The 17292-nt window shown below is 45.5% G+C and overlaps 1 protein-coding gene across 2 annotated transcripts in view; it reads left to right on the top strand.

Annotated features, from left to right (window-relative positions):
* The window catches only part of ANXA13 (annexin A13), a 57826-nt gene that overhangs the window by 10642 nt on the left and 29892 nt on the right, over positions 1–17292 (top strand). For both annotated transcript variants that reach the window (XM_006157537.3, XM_006157535.3), the window contains one exon: positions 16009–16084. In XM_006157537.3, coding sequence (XP_006157599.1) covers positions 16009–16084 — 76 coding nt within the window. The remainder of the gene's footprint in view (positions 1–16008; positions 16085–17292) is intronic.

Below are 17292 nucleotides of genomic sequence, written 5' to 3'. Positions count from 1 at the left end.
AGCAGTTCCATCACGTCATTGAGAACCCGAGCCATGTCTGCCTTTCCATTCTGCCACCCTGGGTGCACAGGCCATGTCTCCCCATGGGTGTCAGATAGCAGTCACTGTCCAAGTGAAGACATCACATGACAGAGTCACAGCAAGAAGGAAGGGGAGAGAGGAGGAAATGCCTTTCTCCTCAGGGACCATTCTCGGGTGAGCAGGGAAAATCTTTCTGAAAAACTCTAAGCAGACATCCCTTTCTATCTCACTGGCCAGAACCAGTCAAAAGCCCAGACCTAGACTGCCAAATGGGACAACAGGAGCTATGAATCAGGATTCATTCCTGGTGCAGAGCAAAACATCTTGTCATCTTTCCTCTCCTCCTCCTCCTCCTTTTCCTCCTTCTCTTTCTTATCCTCTTCCTTTCCCTCCTTCTCCTCTTCGTCATCCTCCCTTCTCCTCCTCCCTGCTCCCCCCTCTCTTCATCTTTCTTCTTCTATGTGTTGGCTCATTCTCTCCTACTTGAAATGAGCTTTTCCCTCTCAACAGAATGAGAGGCAGAAGGAGTGGGTGAGAGGGAGGCATGGTATCAGGCAGTTCAGGCACCACAGAGACAGAGTCCCATGGTTCCAATGGTTTTAGGTGAGCAATCTCAAGGAAAGCATCCTCTTTCTCTAAGTATCTATACATAAAATGTCAGGGGAGAGTCATAGCTAGTTTGAGTCATGTACGTAGATCACAGTGGCCAAGGCTTAACTATCCTTGGAAGAGGGGATATTACTTTATCATCACTGCTTTCAAATAACTTATTTTTACTACTACTACTACTACTACTGTCAAATGGACTGAAATAGAAAGGGAATGATGGTTGGAAGATTAGTTAGAAAGGCAGCAAAATAATGCACCTTCAGGCAATATGGTCTTGGATGGTTATAGTAGGAATGAAAAGAAGATAAAAATGTTGAAAAGAATTTTGAAGAAAGAACGGATTGGTTTGGATCCCATATGCATTTAAACTCTCTTACTGGGGAAAGAATAACATTCATTGTTTGGGTACTGATTGAGACAAAAATGTGCTCAAAGCAAATTCAGCTATTTCACCTTGTTTCCTCTTTAGCAGATCGAAACTTGCTCACTGGCTGTTGGTCACAGCCTACCACACAGCATGTCTGAGGCCGTGAGGGCCTAACTCAGCCCCCGATATTCTCTCTTTTCAATCCCATCTGCCCACTCTCGAGAATTCCAGTGTGCACTAGCCTCCTTTTTGCCTGCAAATAATGAATCCTAAGTTTATACTTTCGTTAAATTGGCCAAGACAGCCCTTGGCAATATAAGGAGAAAAGAGGTCATTCTTTTCTAATGAGAATTGAGCTTCAGTTTTCATGACTCCTGAAGGCATGGTTCCTTTCTCAGTTGAGAAATAGCCATCACCTCCCACAACCATCTTATCCTCCAAGCTCACTTTTGTTGATGCAATCCAGCAGTAACTGGATATCTAGAAGTTTAACACTCTTCAGAAGCCTCTAAGTCCCAAAACAATATGTAGACATCCTCCAAGCTGACAGTCATTGTCCCCAGGACACTAAATCTTGTGTCTGGATAATGAATGTTATTCCATCTGTGGTTGAAACTCCACGTTCTTTAGCCCTATGCACACTAACAGGGCCCTAAGATGAGTCAGCTGGGAGGTGTCACACAGCCATGTCATCCTGCCATGTAGGCTGTGATGCCCCCGATAATCAAGATGCAGACAAAGAAGCAGGAGGTGATGACAGGCTTCTCATTCTAGACTGACCTCAACTCAAACACTTCCTCCTAGGATCATCTTTCAGATTCGTCATCTGGGTTACAGTCCCAAAAATAAATAAATAAATAAACAAACAAGTTAAAGACATCTCCATACATCTTTCCTCTTTTGTTGCCACCGGTGTTTAATCTTGGTGACTGGGGGCCTTGCGTCAGTCAGTGCTTTGCACCATGTACTGGGAGTTCGGCCTTCTTAAGCCTTTTAAAGTAACGTGTTAACAGAATTGTAGAGTGTTGGGCCAGGATCATAGACCCTTAGCACCAGTGACATTTGGCCCTGGATAATTATTTGTTTGTTGGTGGCGGGGTATCCTTTTATAAAATATTTTTTTTACTATTATTAATAAGCTCCTCTTTCTTGGTAATGACCTAACTATACTAATCTTCAATAAAATGTAAAAAAAAAATTATTTTTAAATAAAAAAATTTTAAAAGGTGCTCCTATGCTAACATATAAATAATCCCAAATACAGAATGAAAGTCACTTTTTTGTTTAGTTTTTGTTTTAGAGGGTGTGTGTTCCCTCTAGAGAGGAGAGAGACAAAGAAATGGAGAGAGGGAAAGTGAGAAATCACCCTTCCTCCCTGGGGAGGATGGCCACACCATGATTCCTTCTCCTCCCGTCTCCTCTTGGGATTGTGGACATGCACGCAGGTGTGATTTTTAAGCTGCCAGCTCTCAGACTCAAACTGCTATGTGGGGGTCCAGCACCTTCACCACCACACTGCCTGCTGGCCCCCGAGGATTACTTTTTAATATATAAATGCTCATTCCTTTTTAAAAACACATAGTCAGCCTATGTAAGTAAGTCATGTTGAGTATTGACCCAAATGTTTCTCTGCAATTCGCCTTACTTGTCAAATGTTGCAACTATTTCTACTCATTCAGTGTGACAGCCAAGCACTTAATAGTCATGCATGTCATTTGAAAACTGCATCTCTGAAAGGAGGGGTGACAGCAACGAAGAGCTCTGTAACATCCCAGCAGCTTGCTGAGGTGTGCAGAGCCCAGGCTTCCACACAGTCCCAGCTCTCTGGTCTACCTGCAGGTAATAAACTGCTAGTGGGGATCCAATCGGGTAGAGGATCTAAGGACGAAGGAATCAGCTTTGCTCTTACTTGCTCTGATAATGGGAAATCCTAACAAAAGTGGAGCACTATGACAGGGCAAACTACCAAATATTAACATTCAAATTACAGTTAAACATACCCAAGGGAACACACTATGAAACATATTTTTTCCATTTAGTAGTTTTACTTTTTGCTCTGACAGGCATTTAAGTGGATTTTGATTTACAACAAAAAGCAAGACTTTTAATCAAATTTATTGTCCCAAGGAAACCATATCCAAGAAACAATCAACTTAATGAAACCAATATATCACAAATTTCCCAAGATTCACGTTTAATAACCCCTCTATTCTGTTTCAAAATGCTCATCAGTCTCTACTAACCCTGGCTGTGAAAATGTCACTGGGCTATTTCCTGACTCTAAATTCATAAACTTTTTTGTTTTGTTTTGTTTTGTTTTAGAGAAATTTTTGCTAGAGGGTGTGTGTGCTCACCAGAAAGACAGAAAGTGAGGAAACCATCCCCGCTAGGGGATTTTGGGCATGCACGCACACACACACCCAGTGTGAAAGTTTAAAGTTTAAAGCTGCAAAGGACTTGAATCGTGGTCGGCCTTGTGGGAGTCCAGTGACATAATCACTACGCCATTTGCTGGTCCCTGAGTTCATGACCTTTAATAGTAAATACTTTGCATTCATAAAAACTGGGCTCCAGGTGCAAATGAGTAACCAGGTAGAAGTAATGGAACATTGTTCTGTGAGGTTTCTGAAAGAGGTGAGGCTTCCTCACATTTCCCTGAGTAGACACATTACCCACCATTGCCAAAGGAGCCAATAGCAAATAAATGTTTGAGCGATGAGGCTCCAAGAGGCATGAGGCTCTATGTCATCAGTTCCCAAGCTGCTTTGGCCCTCTGAGAACTTCATAAATTACGGTGAGGAATCTATTCACAGCATCCCTGCTCTTCCTCCCCTACTTCACACCAATGAGCTCCTCAGATATAAGACAAATCAGAGGCCAACTTGCACAGACTGTTAAGTGGAGAGAAGTGATATTTAACCTAAGGAAGGAAATGTTTGACAACTAATCAGGCTGGAAAGCAGTCAGCCAAAAGAAGGAAGCATACTGGAAACCTTGATCATCCCACCAGCCTCACACTTTTTCGATTTTCAAAATGTTTCTGCTAAAAGTCTGTGAGACTGATTTACATGGGAAGGTTCTGGGTTTGCATCCAAAGACCTCCCTTAGTGGTCTGTGTCTGAGTGCTGACATGAGTACACAGCTGGCTGAAGCTGGAGGTTGAGCCCAGCATCATGACCCTGGTGGAGGCTCTCTGTCTCTTGGGATAAATAGATAAAAAAGAAAAAGTCAACCTCGGTACACCAAAGTTCTTTAGCTGTGATCCCTACACTCTCCTATGGAAAAGATGTTGTAGGAAGAGGGAACTGGAAAGTTTACTGTGAGGTGGTGAGAGGAAGAGGAGGAAGTGCCCTGAGAGCTTGGTGAAGGACGAAAGGCCAACGCCTCCCCTGCCAGCTCTGGATTGTCCTAATGAACCCTCCCTTCCCAGAACACCCCCCCCTTTTTTTGGAGAGGTTTTTGCTATAGGGTGTATGTGCTCACCAGAAAGACAGAGAGATAGAAAGCGAGAAATCACTCCCCAGGGGGGATGGCCATGCCACAATCCCTTCTCCTCCAATCTCCTTTTGGGATCTTGGGCATGCATGCACACGTACCCGGCATGAGTTTAAGCCACCAGATCTGGGACTCAAACCATGGTCAAATACATGAGAGTCCAGTGACATAGCCATTACACCAACTACTAGCCCCACCAGCCCAGCTCTCTTACACAGTCTCAGTCATACTGAGACTCTGCTGTCAGGTTGGTACTAGTCCCAAATGAGAAGCAGAACTCATGGTTCCATTTGAACTGGAAGGAGTTCTAGGAGCAGAATTTGACAGCGGGGCCTCTCCTGCATACATGCTTTGCCCACGGGCAGAAGGCAGTCTGTTTTGCCTTGCAAATTGTGATAAGAGGCCTTCGTTCTTCATTTCACTTTCTATTTTCTCATCAACAAGAATACTTATGGGTCCCACAGTTATACAAAGGGTTCTCAGCTTCCTTGGTCAGTGGAAAAATCTCAGGCCTCAAATGGTTTTTCTATAAAAGCCCAGTATTTTTAGAATTGAACAGAACTTTTCCTTTTTTTTTAAAGACTTACTTATTTAATTTTATTTATTATTATCAATTATTAAATGTTTTATGGTACAGACTCAGTGGTGCAGGAGAGAGTGTAAGCCAGCACATGTGTGGGCCCCCAAAACCCCAAGGCTGGAGAGCTGTGGGAAGGGGATTGCAGTGAGTAGGGCACCTGTTAAAATGGTCTCTCTCTCTCTTTCTCGGGCACATTTGCACAAGCATATACAAATGCACTTCATATCATAAATATATATGATAAACAAACATTTTAAAAGCTTCAAAAACTAATTTTGGGCACCAGCAGGTGTTGTGGTGGTTAAAGGCACTGGACTCCAACATGGCCAACTATGGTTCAAGTCCTGGGACTAGTGGCTTCCTTTTTCACTTACCCTCTCTCTCTAGGTCTCTCTCTCATCAAATTGAAAAATAATCATGAATAAATTTAAAATAATTCTTTAAAAATATTAATTTTGACAGGACCCAAAAGATCAGTAAATGAGACATCAGTAGTCAAGTTTCTGGATCAAGACTGTGTAGGTTTCAATCTTCATTCTATTACTTACTAGCTATGTGGCCTTGGGAAGGTTATTAACCTGTGTCCTGGTTTTCCCATCTTCAAAACAGGAGGTAATACTATCTATCTCGTAGAGTTGTCATGAGAATTAAATGAGTTAGTATATGTAAATTGTCTAGACAGTGGCTGGCACTATATTTTCCTGTAATTTCCAATTTTAGGTTTTTCCCCATAAATTTCTTTTAGATTTTTAGCCCCTCCTATCACTTAACTGTAAGAACAAAGTGATCTCTGGCTTACAGCAAAATGACATAATTAGGTATTTTGAGTTTGCTGTGATAAACTTCCAATTGTAAAGACACCACCACACGAAGCACCACGTAAGGGGCTCATTCAACGCTCACCAAGAACCTGGTCGAGATGGAAGGGAGTGACTAAGGTCGCACTGACTCTCACTGTGTGTCAGCCATGCTGCCAGGTGCTCTTGACACACGTCCTTACAACGACCTGTGAGAGGAAGAGACAGTTATTACCACCTCTCAGCCGGGAAAGTGGACTTAGAAGAAAGAAAGGGAAAACAGCAACATGCTGGGTTCAAGTGGGTATCTGTAAGAGAGAAGAGGGACTCTATGTGACCTCAAAAGGGTCCCTTCCCTAGAAAAAGAGCTCAGTCTTGCCAAATTTTTTATGTGCTTGAAATCTATACAAGGCAAGTTCACAATAGAATATCATTCAGACTTTAAAAAGAAAGAAATTGAGGCCAGCAGGTGGCATAGTGGTTAAGGCGCTGGACTCCCACATCGCTGACTGTGATTGAAGTTCTAATCCCAGTGGCTTGAAAATCACTCTGGGTACATGTGCATGCATGTCCAAAATCCCAAGAGGAGAATGGAAGAGAAGGGACTGTGGTGTGGCCATCCCCCCAGGGGTGGTTTCTCACCTTCCCTCTCTCTGTCTTTCAGTGGTGTCCCCCTCTCTCTCATTCTTTCTCATTCTCTTTCTCATTCATGGAAAAAATTAACTTAAACATTTTGTTTTGGTCTCCTTATTTGCAAAATTGGCACTAGAAATAGAATTTACCTCCTAAGACTTGCTTTGGGTGTGAAATAAGGTGATGCTCATGATATGTTCAGCACATAGTAAGCTCCAATCGCTATTCTTATTGCCGTATGGTTGATGCTTGTGTGACCCTGAGCCAGCTGTCTAACTTGTCTACACTTCAGCATTGTCCTTGCCAACAATTGCTCTCCAGCTGGACTGTCGTGGGGGCCCAGAGAGATGGAGAGTCAGGCAGATAAAAAAGGCAAGAAAGGAAGGAGAGAAAAAGAAAGAAAGAGAGGGAGAGAGAGAGAGAAAGTAAGCAAGCCATTGTGACAGCCTAGAAGAACCTTGAAGACATTATGCTAAGATAAATAAGCCAGTCACAGGAGGAGAAATACAGGGTGATGACCGTGTGTGTGTACATGTGCCCCAAATCCCGAGAGGAGAACAGAGGATTATGGTGTGGCCATCCCTCGTCAGGAGTGATTTCTCACTTTCCCTCTCACTGTCTCTGTCTCTCTTAGGTGAGCACGCTCACCCTATGACAAAAATCTAATAAAATAAAAAAAATACAGCATGATCTCACTTACATGAAGTACCTACAACAGCCAAAGTGAACATAGAACGGTGGCTGCCGTGCATCAGGTGGAGGAGAAATGAGGACTGCATTGGCATCAAGTTTCCGCTACACGAGGCGTATTAGTCCTAGAGAATGCCTGAAGTATGGTGCCTGCAGTCAACAGTACTCGGCTGTGCACTAAACACTTTGTTTAGAAGGCAGACCTACGGAGCAGCAGATGGCATAATGGTTATGTCTCTGGACACCAGTATAGTCAACCACAGTTTGAGTCCTGGACCCAGTGGCTTGAAATTCACACCGGGCATGTGTGTGTGTGTGTGTGTGTGTGTGTGTGTGTGTGTGTGTGTGTATGCCCAAAATCCCAAAAGGAGAATGGAGGAGAAGGAATTGCAGTGTGGCCATACCCCTGGGGGGGTGATGTCTCACTTTGTGTCCCTCTGTTTCTTCAGCAAGGGCATATGCTCTAAAGCAAAAATCCCTCTTTAAGAAAAAACTAAAAAACATATAAGTGTTCTTACCACAAAAAGAGGAGCAGCACAGGAAACGTTTGGAGGTGATAGATGTGTCTGTTACCTTGATTATGACAACGGTTTCATTGATATATGCATATGTTCAAACTCATCAAATTACATACACCAAATCTGTGCTGTTTCTTGTATATCAATTATACTTTAATAAAGCTGATTAAAATATTTTCAGGAATTGAAGCCAGCAGATGGCATAGTGGTTAAGGTGCTGAACTCCCATATGGGCAACCATAGTTCAAGTCCTGGACCTGGCAGCTTGAAATTCACACTGGGCACGTGTGAGTGTATCCTCAAAATCCTGAAAGGAGAATAGAAGAGAAGGGACTGTGGCTTGGCCATCCCTCCCGGGGGGTGATTTCTCACTTTCTGTCTCTCTGTCTCTCTGGCAAGCACATGTGCCCTATAGTAAAAATCTCTCTTGGAAAAGAAAATCCAGGAATTTTATTAAAAACAAAAATAACCTATACAAGGCAATAGTAGAATTCAGGTACAGCCAAGGCTCTCCCCAACACGCCCTTCACCTGCATCCATTTTTCCCCTATTAGTAAATCCAGCTCACTCCCCCGTTCTAAGGTGGGCCCTGGTTTTCAGTCTCCTCTGAATCCTAATTGCCTGTCAACCCATACAGAAGCTAATCCTTAGGGCAGGGTAGAGCGGGCCCTCTGCCCTCTGCTCCCTGGCACTTCTGGAAAGCCCTCCTGGCTCGGAGCCGGGATACCAGGTAACTGCTCTCAAATATTTACCGAGCAGAGTGCAGCAAGCCCGAGCTCCTGAGGAACAGCACTGGAAATATTAAACAATCGAAGTGCCACTCCCACTGTGTTTTGATAACTCTTCCAGAGTTTACCCATGACCCTTACATCCTTATGTCACCGAGTGTGGCACCTCTACGTGCCACAAGCCAGGTGCTGAGTGTAACCCAGCAGTGCTCCGTGCAAGTCCCAAACATGGCTGCACCTCAGCCTCACACCTCCTTATAAGTGTGTGTGCCCTCTGCAAAGGCTCAGGGAAATGAACTGGCTGGCTGGGGGTGGGGGCATCACAGCCAGCGGGGGGCAAAGCAGAGCCTGGACACAGCAGAGCTGCCTCCCAAGTCCCCACTGAGAGCATGATTGTGTCACATTTAGGTGCTTTCATGTTTGCAATGCACACGGACAGGCCACAGTGGGCACCCGAGCACCCAGACTCAGAAAGCACCATGCTCTCGTCTCTCTGGACACATCTTCCCCCCACTCTCCTCCTTTAATTTTTTGCTTGCCTGACTCCTACTCAAATTTCCAGGGCAACTGTCAACAACGCTATGAAAAGTCCTTTCTCCTATCAGCTATTTGCCCCCAAAGTATTTACTGTACCATCATGCCATTGTTACCTATACTTACGTATTTATTTTTGTGTCCCTCCTTACCTGAGACAGGGCTTGGTACACAGCAGATTCTCAACACCTGCTTGTCCAGGAAAGGAGGGAAAAGTGAGGAGGAAGGAGGAAGGAGGAAAGTAGGCAGAGGAAAAAGAGAAGGGAGGAAGGAAAAAGGAAAAGAGGGAGGAGACTTTCAGAGGAGAGTCCTCCTATTTTTCTTTTTAGTTATTTCACATGAGAAAGTACATTTTTTAAGAGTTCCCCCCCCCCTTAGGGCACATGCGCTCACTGGGGGCCAGAGGATGCCATTGAAGGAGACAGAAAAAGAGAAATCACCCTCCAGGGGAGATGACCACGCCACAGTCCTTTTTCTTCCATTCTCCTTCCCAGGATCTTGGGCACACACTCACATGCGCCCAGCGTGAGTTTCAAGCCACCAGGTCCAGAACTCGAACCACAGTCAGTCTTGTGGGAGTCCAGCAACATAACTGCTATGCCACCTGCTGGTCTCGAGATAGTACATTCTTATTTTCTAATCTTGAGGCTATCCAAATAGAAAATCAGAACATGAGGACAGTCCAGTAGCCCCCTTATCCTCAGAAGGTATGTTCCAGGACCCCCTTGGTTGCCTGAAACTGTGGAGTTTACAGAACCCTCTATGTGCTGAGTTTTTTCAATCTGATAACCAAGACAGTTACTAATGGGTGGATAGCACATACAGTGTGGTCACCCTGGACAAAAGGATGATTCGGGTACCACATGGACAGAGCCAGGTGGCACAAGATTTCATCATGCCACTCAGAATAGTGGGCCATTTAAAATGTGTGAATTGTTTATTTCTAGAATTTTCCATTTGATATTTTTAGACTGGAATTGGCCACAGGTAGCCGTAACCTTAGGAAGTAAAACTTCAGATGGGGGGAGACTACTGTACTTAACTCTGAGCATACTCATGCTATGTACTGAAAAATCTTTGTTATTATATAATACCTAGCGTACCGATTTGCAAAACACTTCCCTCTGCAAACTCTTCACTAACTTCATCCCTGGAGTTTGTTACAACTTGCAGAAAGACTTCCCTACAATGTTCCATTTCTATCTTAATAGTCAAGAATTCCTTGAGTCGCCCTGGCACAGGCGTTTGATCTGTTTGATCAGGTGTCTGTTTTTCCAAGCTGGCCCTTCTGGCTTGTGGCACCAGGAACTTGAAAAGATGGCCTTCCTCTGGGCTGTCACTCTGCCAAAGCAGGAGGTCCCTGAGTCATCTCATGGAGTGGGTGTTTTCCAATTTCTTCTGTCCAGGTGACACTGCCTGGGATCACACCACCGCCTCCTCCCTTGAGAAACACGGACCAATTGCTTCCTTGTTTTAGAGAAGAAACATCGAGACTTAGAGTGGCAAGAAAGGGAGCGAACCAAGCCGAAAGTCCCCACAGATGCCCATACCGGACGGGGCTCAGATACATGACATGGTTTGGGGCATTGCGAGATAGATAATTCAACAAGTCAGGATGGTAGCTAGATAGATGAATAGAAGATATTTTTCAAACTCTTTACATCAAAATACATAGAATTAAAGACACATGTGTACATGTGATATGTACCTTTGTGTGTCGGGTGGGGCCTCAAAGCCCAGACGTCTACAACCATTTTTATTGACATCTAATGTCTTGCCTTTATCCATTTCTTGGGTGTCCCTGCAAGCACTGCTAAAAACAAATCAAAACAAAACCAGTTGCTCTGCCTCGTACTGCATTATAACCATGCCGTATCATAAGCCTCATGGTTGAAAGTAGACTGTGCACGTGTTCACCGGAAGCCTCACAAATGCCTCTCGCCCTGCCTGGAGGCCCCTGCCCACCTCCTATATCCAACTCACATTTTCATTTATGTGCAAGTTCTGCTTGGTGACTTCAGGTTCCAAACACCAAGTCTCCTGGTTGGCAAACAGGCCCGAGGCCCCAGCCAGCTGCCTGTGGCCCTAACAATGCACAATAGGTACAGAGGCTTGGCTCTGCGTACATTCCAGAGAAGTTCCTTGCCCGGTTCATCTGAACAAGCCGTAGGACACCCCTCGCACCAGCCCGGGAGTCACTGATGAATGTGTCCATTGTAGAGGCAGTCCTGGCCAATGGAGGGGAAAATTCCAAAGAAGCTGTTTTCTCTTCTCTCTCTTCTGTCACAAAGCACATCACATGATTCCTTCCCATCAAATATCCTGCCGTGATAAGAAACAAGACTGAATTCTCTTCTCAAGTAGATTAAGAAAGACAACCAGCAAGGCCAACAGTGGTTCCTACAAGGAGGCAGGGGACTGTGGCCTCCCTGTTTGTGGCTGTGCCCAGGACAGACTCCTACCCTGTGTTATTTGCTCAGCAACGACAGCAACAATTGAGTCCCGGTGTCATTCTGATGTGGTTCAACATCCTCTCCCACTGGCCCTCCTGGATATCAGAGTTCTTTTGAACCTAATGACACTTACTGACACATCTTTTGGGTCTAGGGTAAGCATACTGGACATGCTCAGCGGGTTCTTTCCTGCCCCAGCTCCTCTCACTCTGTGATACTCGGATCGTGGAATGACCTCACTAAAATGGGAGGGAGAGGAGGGTCAGGAATGTCACGTTATCTCTGCCAGAGATGGAGAGTCTTGGTTCTCTCCCGGGCTCCAGCTCAGCCACTGCCTGGCCAGGTGATCTCAAACAAGTCCTCGCACGCTCTCAGCAAGCCCTTGTGGTGGTTTTGTGCAAATGAGGGAAAGCAGCTCTGCCAGCAGGCTTGGCAAGGGTCACCCCAGCTGGAGCCCAGTCGCCGCTCACAGCCAGGGCCCTCGGGCAGGGCACAACTGCAGGGCCATTTGCAGAGCCCTGTGTTTCTGTCTCAATGTAGCAGCTACGAAAAGGGACGGATGCGCGTCTGTAATGCCATTTCAGACAGTTTATAAATTAGCCAGTTGATAGGAGATTTCTGCCACCCTGGCTCAATTTCACCTGACTTCCCGAGCCCTCCATAATACTTCCAGGGGAAAGCAATGACGCCATTTACCCTTTTGAGATTCTGCCTCAGAGAACCACCTCTAGAATTTGATCAAAAAGTAGGGCGCGGAGTCAAAGGAAAGGCCAAGAATTCAGTGTTCTATTTTTCTGAGTTAAAAAAAGGAACGAAAAAAATTAAAATGAGATTATTAGAATGGTATTATCGGTCAGCCTGTGGCGGCAGGTTATGGCAGCTGCCTACAGAACCCGCACTCGGATCCTACGACTCTGAGCACCTGCACTGCCCGGCCCTTGGTATATGTTTATGTTGCTGTGCTATTTGCTTCCACAGATGGTAACAGAAAGGGCGTTTCTTAACTGTTGGAAACCCTTAGATTCCTGTGAAAGAGCAGCAAATTTGTTACATGTTTTTAAAAGAAGGACCTATTGGAGCCAATAGGTGGCAAAGTGGTTAAGGCATTGGACAATCCACATGGACAACTGCAGTTCAAGTCCTGGACCTGGCAGCTTAAAACTCATACCAGGTGCATGTGCGTGCATGCATGCCCAAAATCTCAAGAGGAGAATGGAGGGGAAGGAATTGTGGCATGGCTATTCATCCCCCCAGGGTAATTTCTAGCTTTGTCTCTCTCTGTCTCTTTGGAGAGAGCATCCACTCTATGGGTGCTCAAGGAAAAAAGGGACCTATGTGTACACATACATCATGGTGTCCGTATTTTCACGTTGGCCAGGTATTTAATGTCACGTGAATAAACATAAGGGCAGCCCTGTATCTCTGGCTGGATTAGAGCCACAGTTCTTTCCAAGACTTCTGTGTCTTTGCTCATTCTCCCTAGCAATCCCTCCACGTTGCCAGAGCGAATCGATAAGTCAGTCAATAAATACGCAGGGCAAGCTCTCTAAGTATGCAGCCTGTGCAGTCTCCAGGGCCCCCAGCAAAGATCCCTGAGCTTGGCACTCGGATGTCACTGCATTGAAATTCTTAATCATTGTTGAACCAGGAGCCCTGCACTTCCAGTTTGCTCTGAGCCCTGTGAAGGATGTAGCTGGCTCAACCAACAAGCCTTCAAAAGCACCAGAAACTTTCTTACGCCCCATAAATGATTTAGATAAGGAAAATGGGTGATGTCACCCTTCTGCCCGCATGTGAAGGGCCTTGTAACCAGAGCGTGAGGCAGGATGGTATGCTAGGAGAGTGGGGACTTCCGGAGGCAAATTGAGCTGAGTGCAACCCTCCACCCTGCAGAACTCAGTCTAATTCCCTAACAGGTCTGAAACCAGGTTTCCTTATCTGTGAAGTAATAACACTGGTGTTATATAACACTCTTCCTTGTGAATAATAAAGATCTGTGAATTGCCTGGCATGTGGCAGGAATTCAACAACTGTCGGTGCCCCTCCCAGGGTGTTTCAGAAACAGATAATTCAAGATGGCCCTGCCCTAACCTCCCAAAAGGTGAGAGGTAGTCCTGAAGATTCCTTTGGCTCTAGGGGGCCTATGATTCTCCATGAACCAAGATCTGGAAGCCAGCCCTTCTCCTTTCCATGGATATTAGCCATGATACTTGGGTGACCAGGGCAGAAACCCAGCTCACACTACCCAACTAATGGGCAAGTTTATTAGCTACTGAAACTGGGAGTTACTGGGACACAGTTACTGCTGTAACCAAGAATTTATACAAAGAGCCTTCAAAAAGTCTGTGCGGGGAACCAGCAGTTAGCATAATGGCTATGTTGCTAGATTCCCACATAGTCGACTGCGGTTCGCATCCTGGACCCGGTGGCTTAGAACTCACGCTGGGCGCGTGTGCGTGCGTGCCCAAGATCCCAAGAGGAGAATGCAGGAGAAGGGATTGCGGCGTGACCATCCTCCCTGGGGGGTGATTTCTCACTTTCTGTCTCTATGTCTCTCTCTGTCTGTCTGGCAAGTGCACGCGCCCTATAGCGAAAAAAACTATCAAAAAAAAAAAAAAAAAGTCTGTGCAAAGTGGAATTAAAAGCATGAGTTTATTTTGGTCCAAAAACTGAAAATCCAGGAAGGTTATTTTTTCATGATACTTATTTGCCATGAATTTTTTTGGAGACTCTGCATATAAGATTACTTAATCTCTCACGCGCAAATTCCCCTGCAAGGTGGACAAGGTAGCGACCAATAGCCTTAGACACAAATTCCCCTATAAGGTGGACAAGGTAGCGACCAATAGCCTTAGACTCACACGCTCTCAGCTTAGCAAGACATGTCCCTCTCAATATGTTCACCAAGGGCAAAACTGTAATGGATCCTGCCTGGAGGATATCCCACTCCTAAACCAATCACATTTGCCGAGAGATTGGGCATGTGCTCCCCCTGATGGCAGAGGGCAGGAAGATAGGGCTCAAGGGTCATGACTGACAGCCACAATGAGCCCCATGAATGGGAGATGGGGAAACACCCTACGTCCTGTGGGCCCTGCGTGGTGTGCTGTGTGTTCCCAAAATAAATGAAAGGAAGGCAAGGAGAGTTGGGTGGTGAGGGTAGCAGCCCTCAGCCCAGCCTTCACTGAACAATGAGAAACATATGGACACATGTCTAGCCTCGTGGAAGTGAAGAAAAGCAAAGAACTGAGAAGATAGGATGTTCAAAGTATAACTGTTCAAGGCACTGTGCAACTGTAACTAACCCCACATCTTCACATTTTTTTAAATAACTATTTATTTTAGCATTAAGTCATTTTAGGACATATGTTCTCACCAAAGAGGGAAAATGAGAAAGCAAGCTGCCAGGTCCAGGACGTGAACTATAGTTGGTTATGTGGAAGTCCAGCACCTTGACCACTGCACCATCTGCTGGCCCCACATCCTTACATTGTTAACAGTGATGTGCTTATTTTTATGGTAACCTTCTGTTCAGGCAAGCAATGCTGGATTTCCATTTTAGTGTCAACAGAAAGTTTCCTTTTTAAAATAACTTTCGGCCAGCCTGTGGCCTTATGGTTAAGGCAGATGGATCCCCCATGGCTGACCACACTGTGGGAGTCCTGGACCCCACAGCTTGAGAAATACTCTGGGCATATGTGTGTGCATGCCCAAATATCAAAAAGAGGATGGAGGAGAACAGATTACGGTGTGACCCTGCCCCGTAGGGGGTGCTTTCTCTTTCTTCTCTCTCTCTCTCTCTCTCTCTCTCACAATCTCTCTCTGGTGAATGCGTGCACCCTTTGACACATTAAAAAATAAATAACTTCAAGTTAAAATGAAAGGTCAGTTGAAAGAAAAACAATAAGCAAATAACAACAATATAGACATTGGAGACTGAGGGCAAGTTACTGTATGTATTATGCCAATGACCCAAGTTGGGGAAACAGCTGTCTATCAACAGGGTTTATTCTCCCCCAAGAAGCCCTAAAAACTAAAAACTACACTTTTGCTGGTTCTTACATACTAAACAAAAAGAACAAAATCTCTGACAAACTGAATGTATGTCTCTCATTGTATAGGTGACAAAGGCCCAGGTCACTAAATAAATCTGTATGTAGGAAGACCTAGAACCCTGAGTTTCTGGCTTGCAACCCTCTTCCCTAGATACACTTGCATCTCCTGGCCAAAGAGGGAAACCAGCACGCTAAGACATTGGCCCTCTGTATTTTCAGAGACAGACGCACAAAGGTTGGCTTAACAGGAACATTGCTCATTACAGAGCTGGCCATGCCAATTGTCCTTGAGAACAGAGAGGACCATTCTCCTGTCTTCATTCAAGGCCAGCTGGCCCCAGTGAGTACCAGCTATAGCTCTGGGGCCTGAGTTTGCCCAGCTGATTTCCGCACGTCCCCATGAGTACAGTGCAGCTGGTCCCTTGTTTGGATGGCTGCTTTGTCCTCCAGTTAGCAATCAATGTAAGCTAGAGATAATTGAGGGATGATTATACTGTCCATTCAACTTTTCAATTATTTTTTTTTCAGGCCAAAGTAAAAAGTCATCAGGGTTTCAATGTGGATCAAGATGCCAAAAAGTTGAACAAAGCCTGCAAAGGAATGGGTATGAAAGTTATTTTGTTTGCTAATTTACTTCTGAAGCTAATTAAACTTGATCTCATGACCAACTTTCCCAAGATGTTAGGAAGATGGCCTTTCACTCACCTTGAGTCTTCCAAGATGACTCAAGTTAATCACTTCTAACGATCTCTTTATTAAAGGTCACAAAGATATCATCAGATTCTGTTACTTTTCAGGACTCTATGTAATAGCAATTGGATATCGTGACATTTAATTTGACCTCATGGAGAGGGAAAATTCATGAGAAGTACAGTCCATGCAATCCTAATGTTGTCCAAGTCCCTCTGACCCCTCTCGTGGAAGGTCAAGAGGAATCAGGTATGATGAGAGCTGCATTAGGGACCTGGGAGCTCCATCCAGAATTAGGTCAAGTGAATGCAGAACTACAGCTGAGGTCAAGAATCAAGAGTCAACACTGGAGAAACTGTTTCCGTCTAGGCCTAAGAGTATGTGCATGGCCAAGAGTCAGGGGCTCTGGTTTCCATGGCCTGCCTCGGGGGAGGATGAGGAGTGAGGAATCAGAGGACACGAAAAGGTCAGAGAGAAACTTTGCTTCTGAGGCCTTCACTTTGGGGCATCATTTTCTGAACCCCAATAAGGTCATCCGTGGTGATCCCTAAAGCTGATGACCAGTGTCTTTGAGAGGGACAGAGAGAAGACCCACAGAGGAGAAGGCCACGTGAAGACAGGGGCTGAGATCTGAGCAATAAAGACCCCAAACGAGACCCACCAAGCATTGCTGCAGCACCAGCAGCTGGAAGAGGCAGGAATGGGTTCTACAAAGAGCTTTGGGGAGACTGTGGCTCTGGTGACCCCATGATTACAGACTTCAGCCTCCAGAAATGTGGGGGATTGACTGCTGTTGTTCCGATCCACCGCATTTGTGGATGTTGACACAGCAGCCTCAGGAAAGGAACACAGAGGACAAGCACAAACAAGACCCACTCAGGCTGGCAAGGCCCTCCCCTACTGGTTACTTCATCCTCCCTGCAGTACCCCTTCCCAAGGAGGAGTCGGGGACTGGGCAGTCTCACGGTGTGAACTGAAGACCGTGGACCTTAGGGACCAGGGCTGGGGCTGTAGCCTCCTGGAGTTGCTGTGGCTGCTGCTAGGAGCCTGGGGGGAACACTGAGCCTGTCCTGTGGTACATATCATTTCCTGACACGTGGGCCCCTGGGGACCTTCAACCCT

Source organism: Tupaia chinensis, unplaced genomic scaffold (genome assembly GCF_000334495.1).
Source record: "Tupaia chinensis unplaced genomic scaffold, TupChi_1.0 Scaffold000545_1, whole genome shotgun sequence".
Lineage (NCBI taxonomy): Eukaryota > Metazoa > Chordata > Mammalia > Scandentia > Tupaiidae > Tupaia > Tupaia belangeri.
Note: the sequence above shows the minus strand (reverse complement) of the source record. Positions and strands in the feature narration are given on the sequence as shown.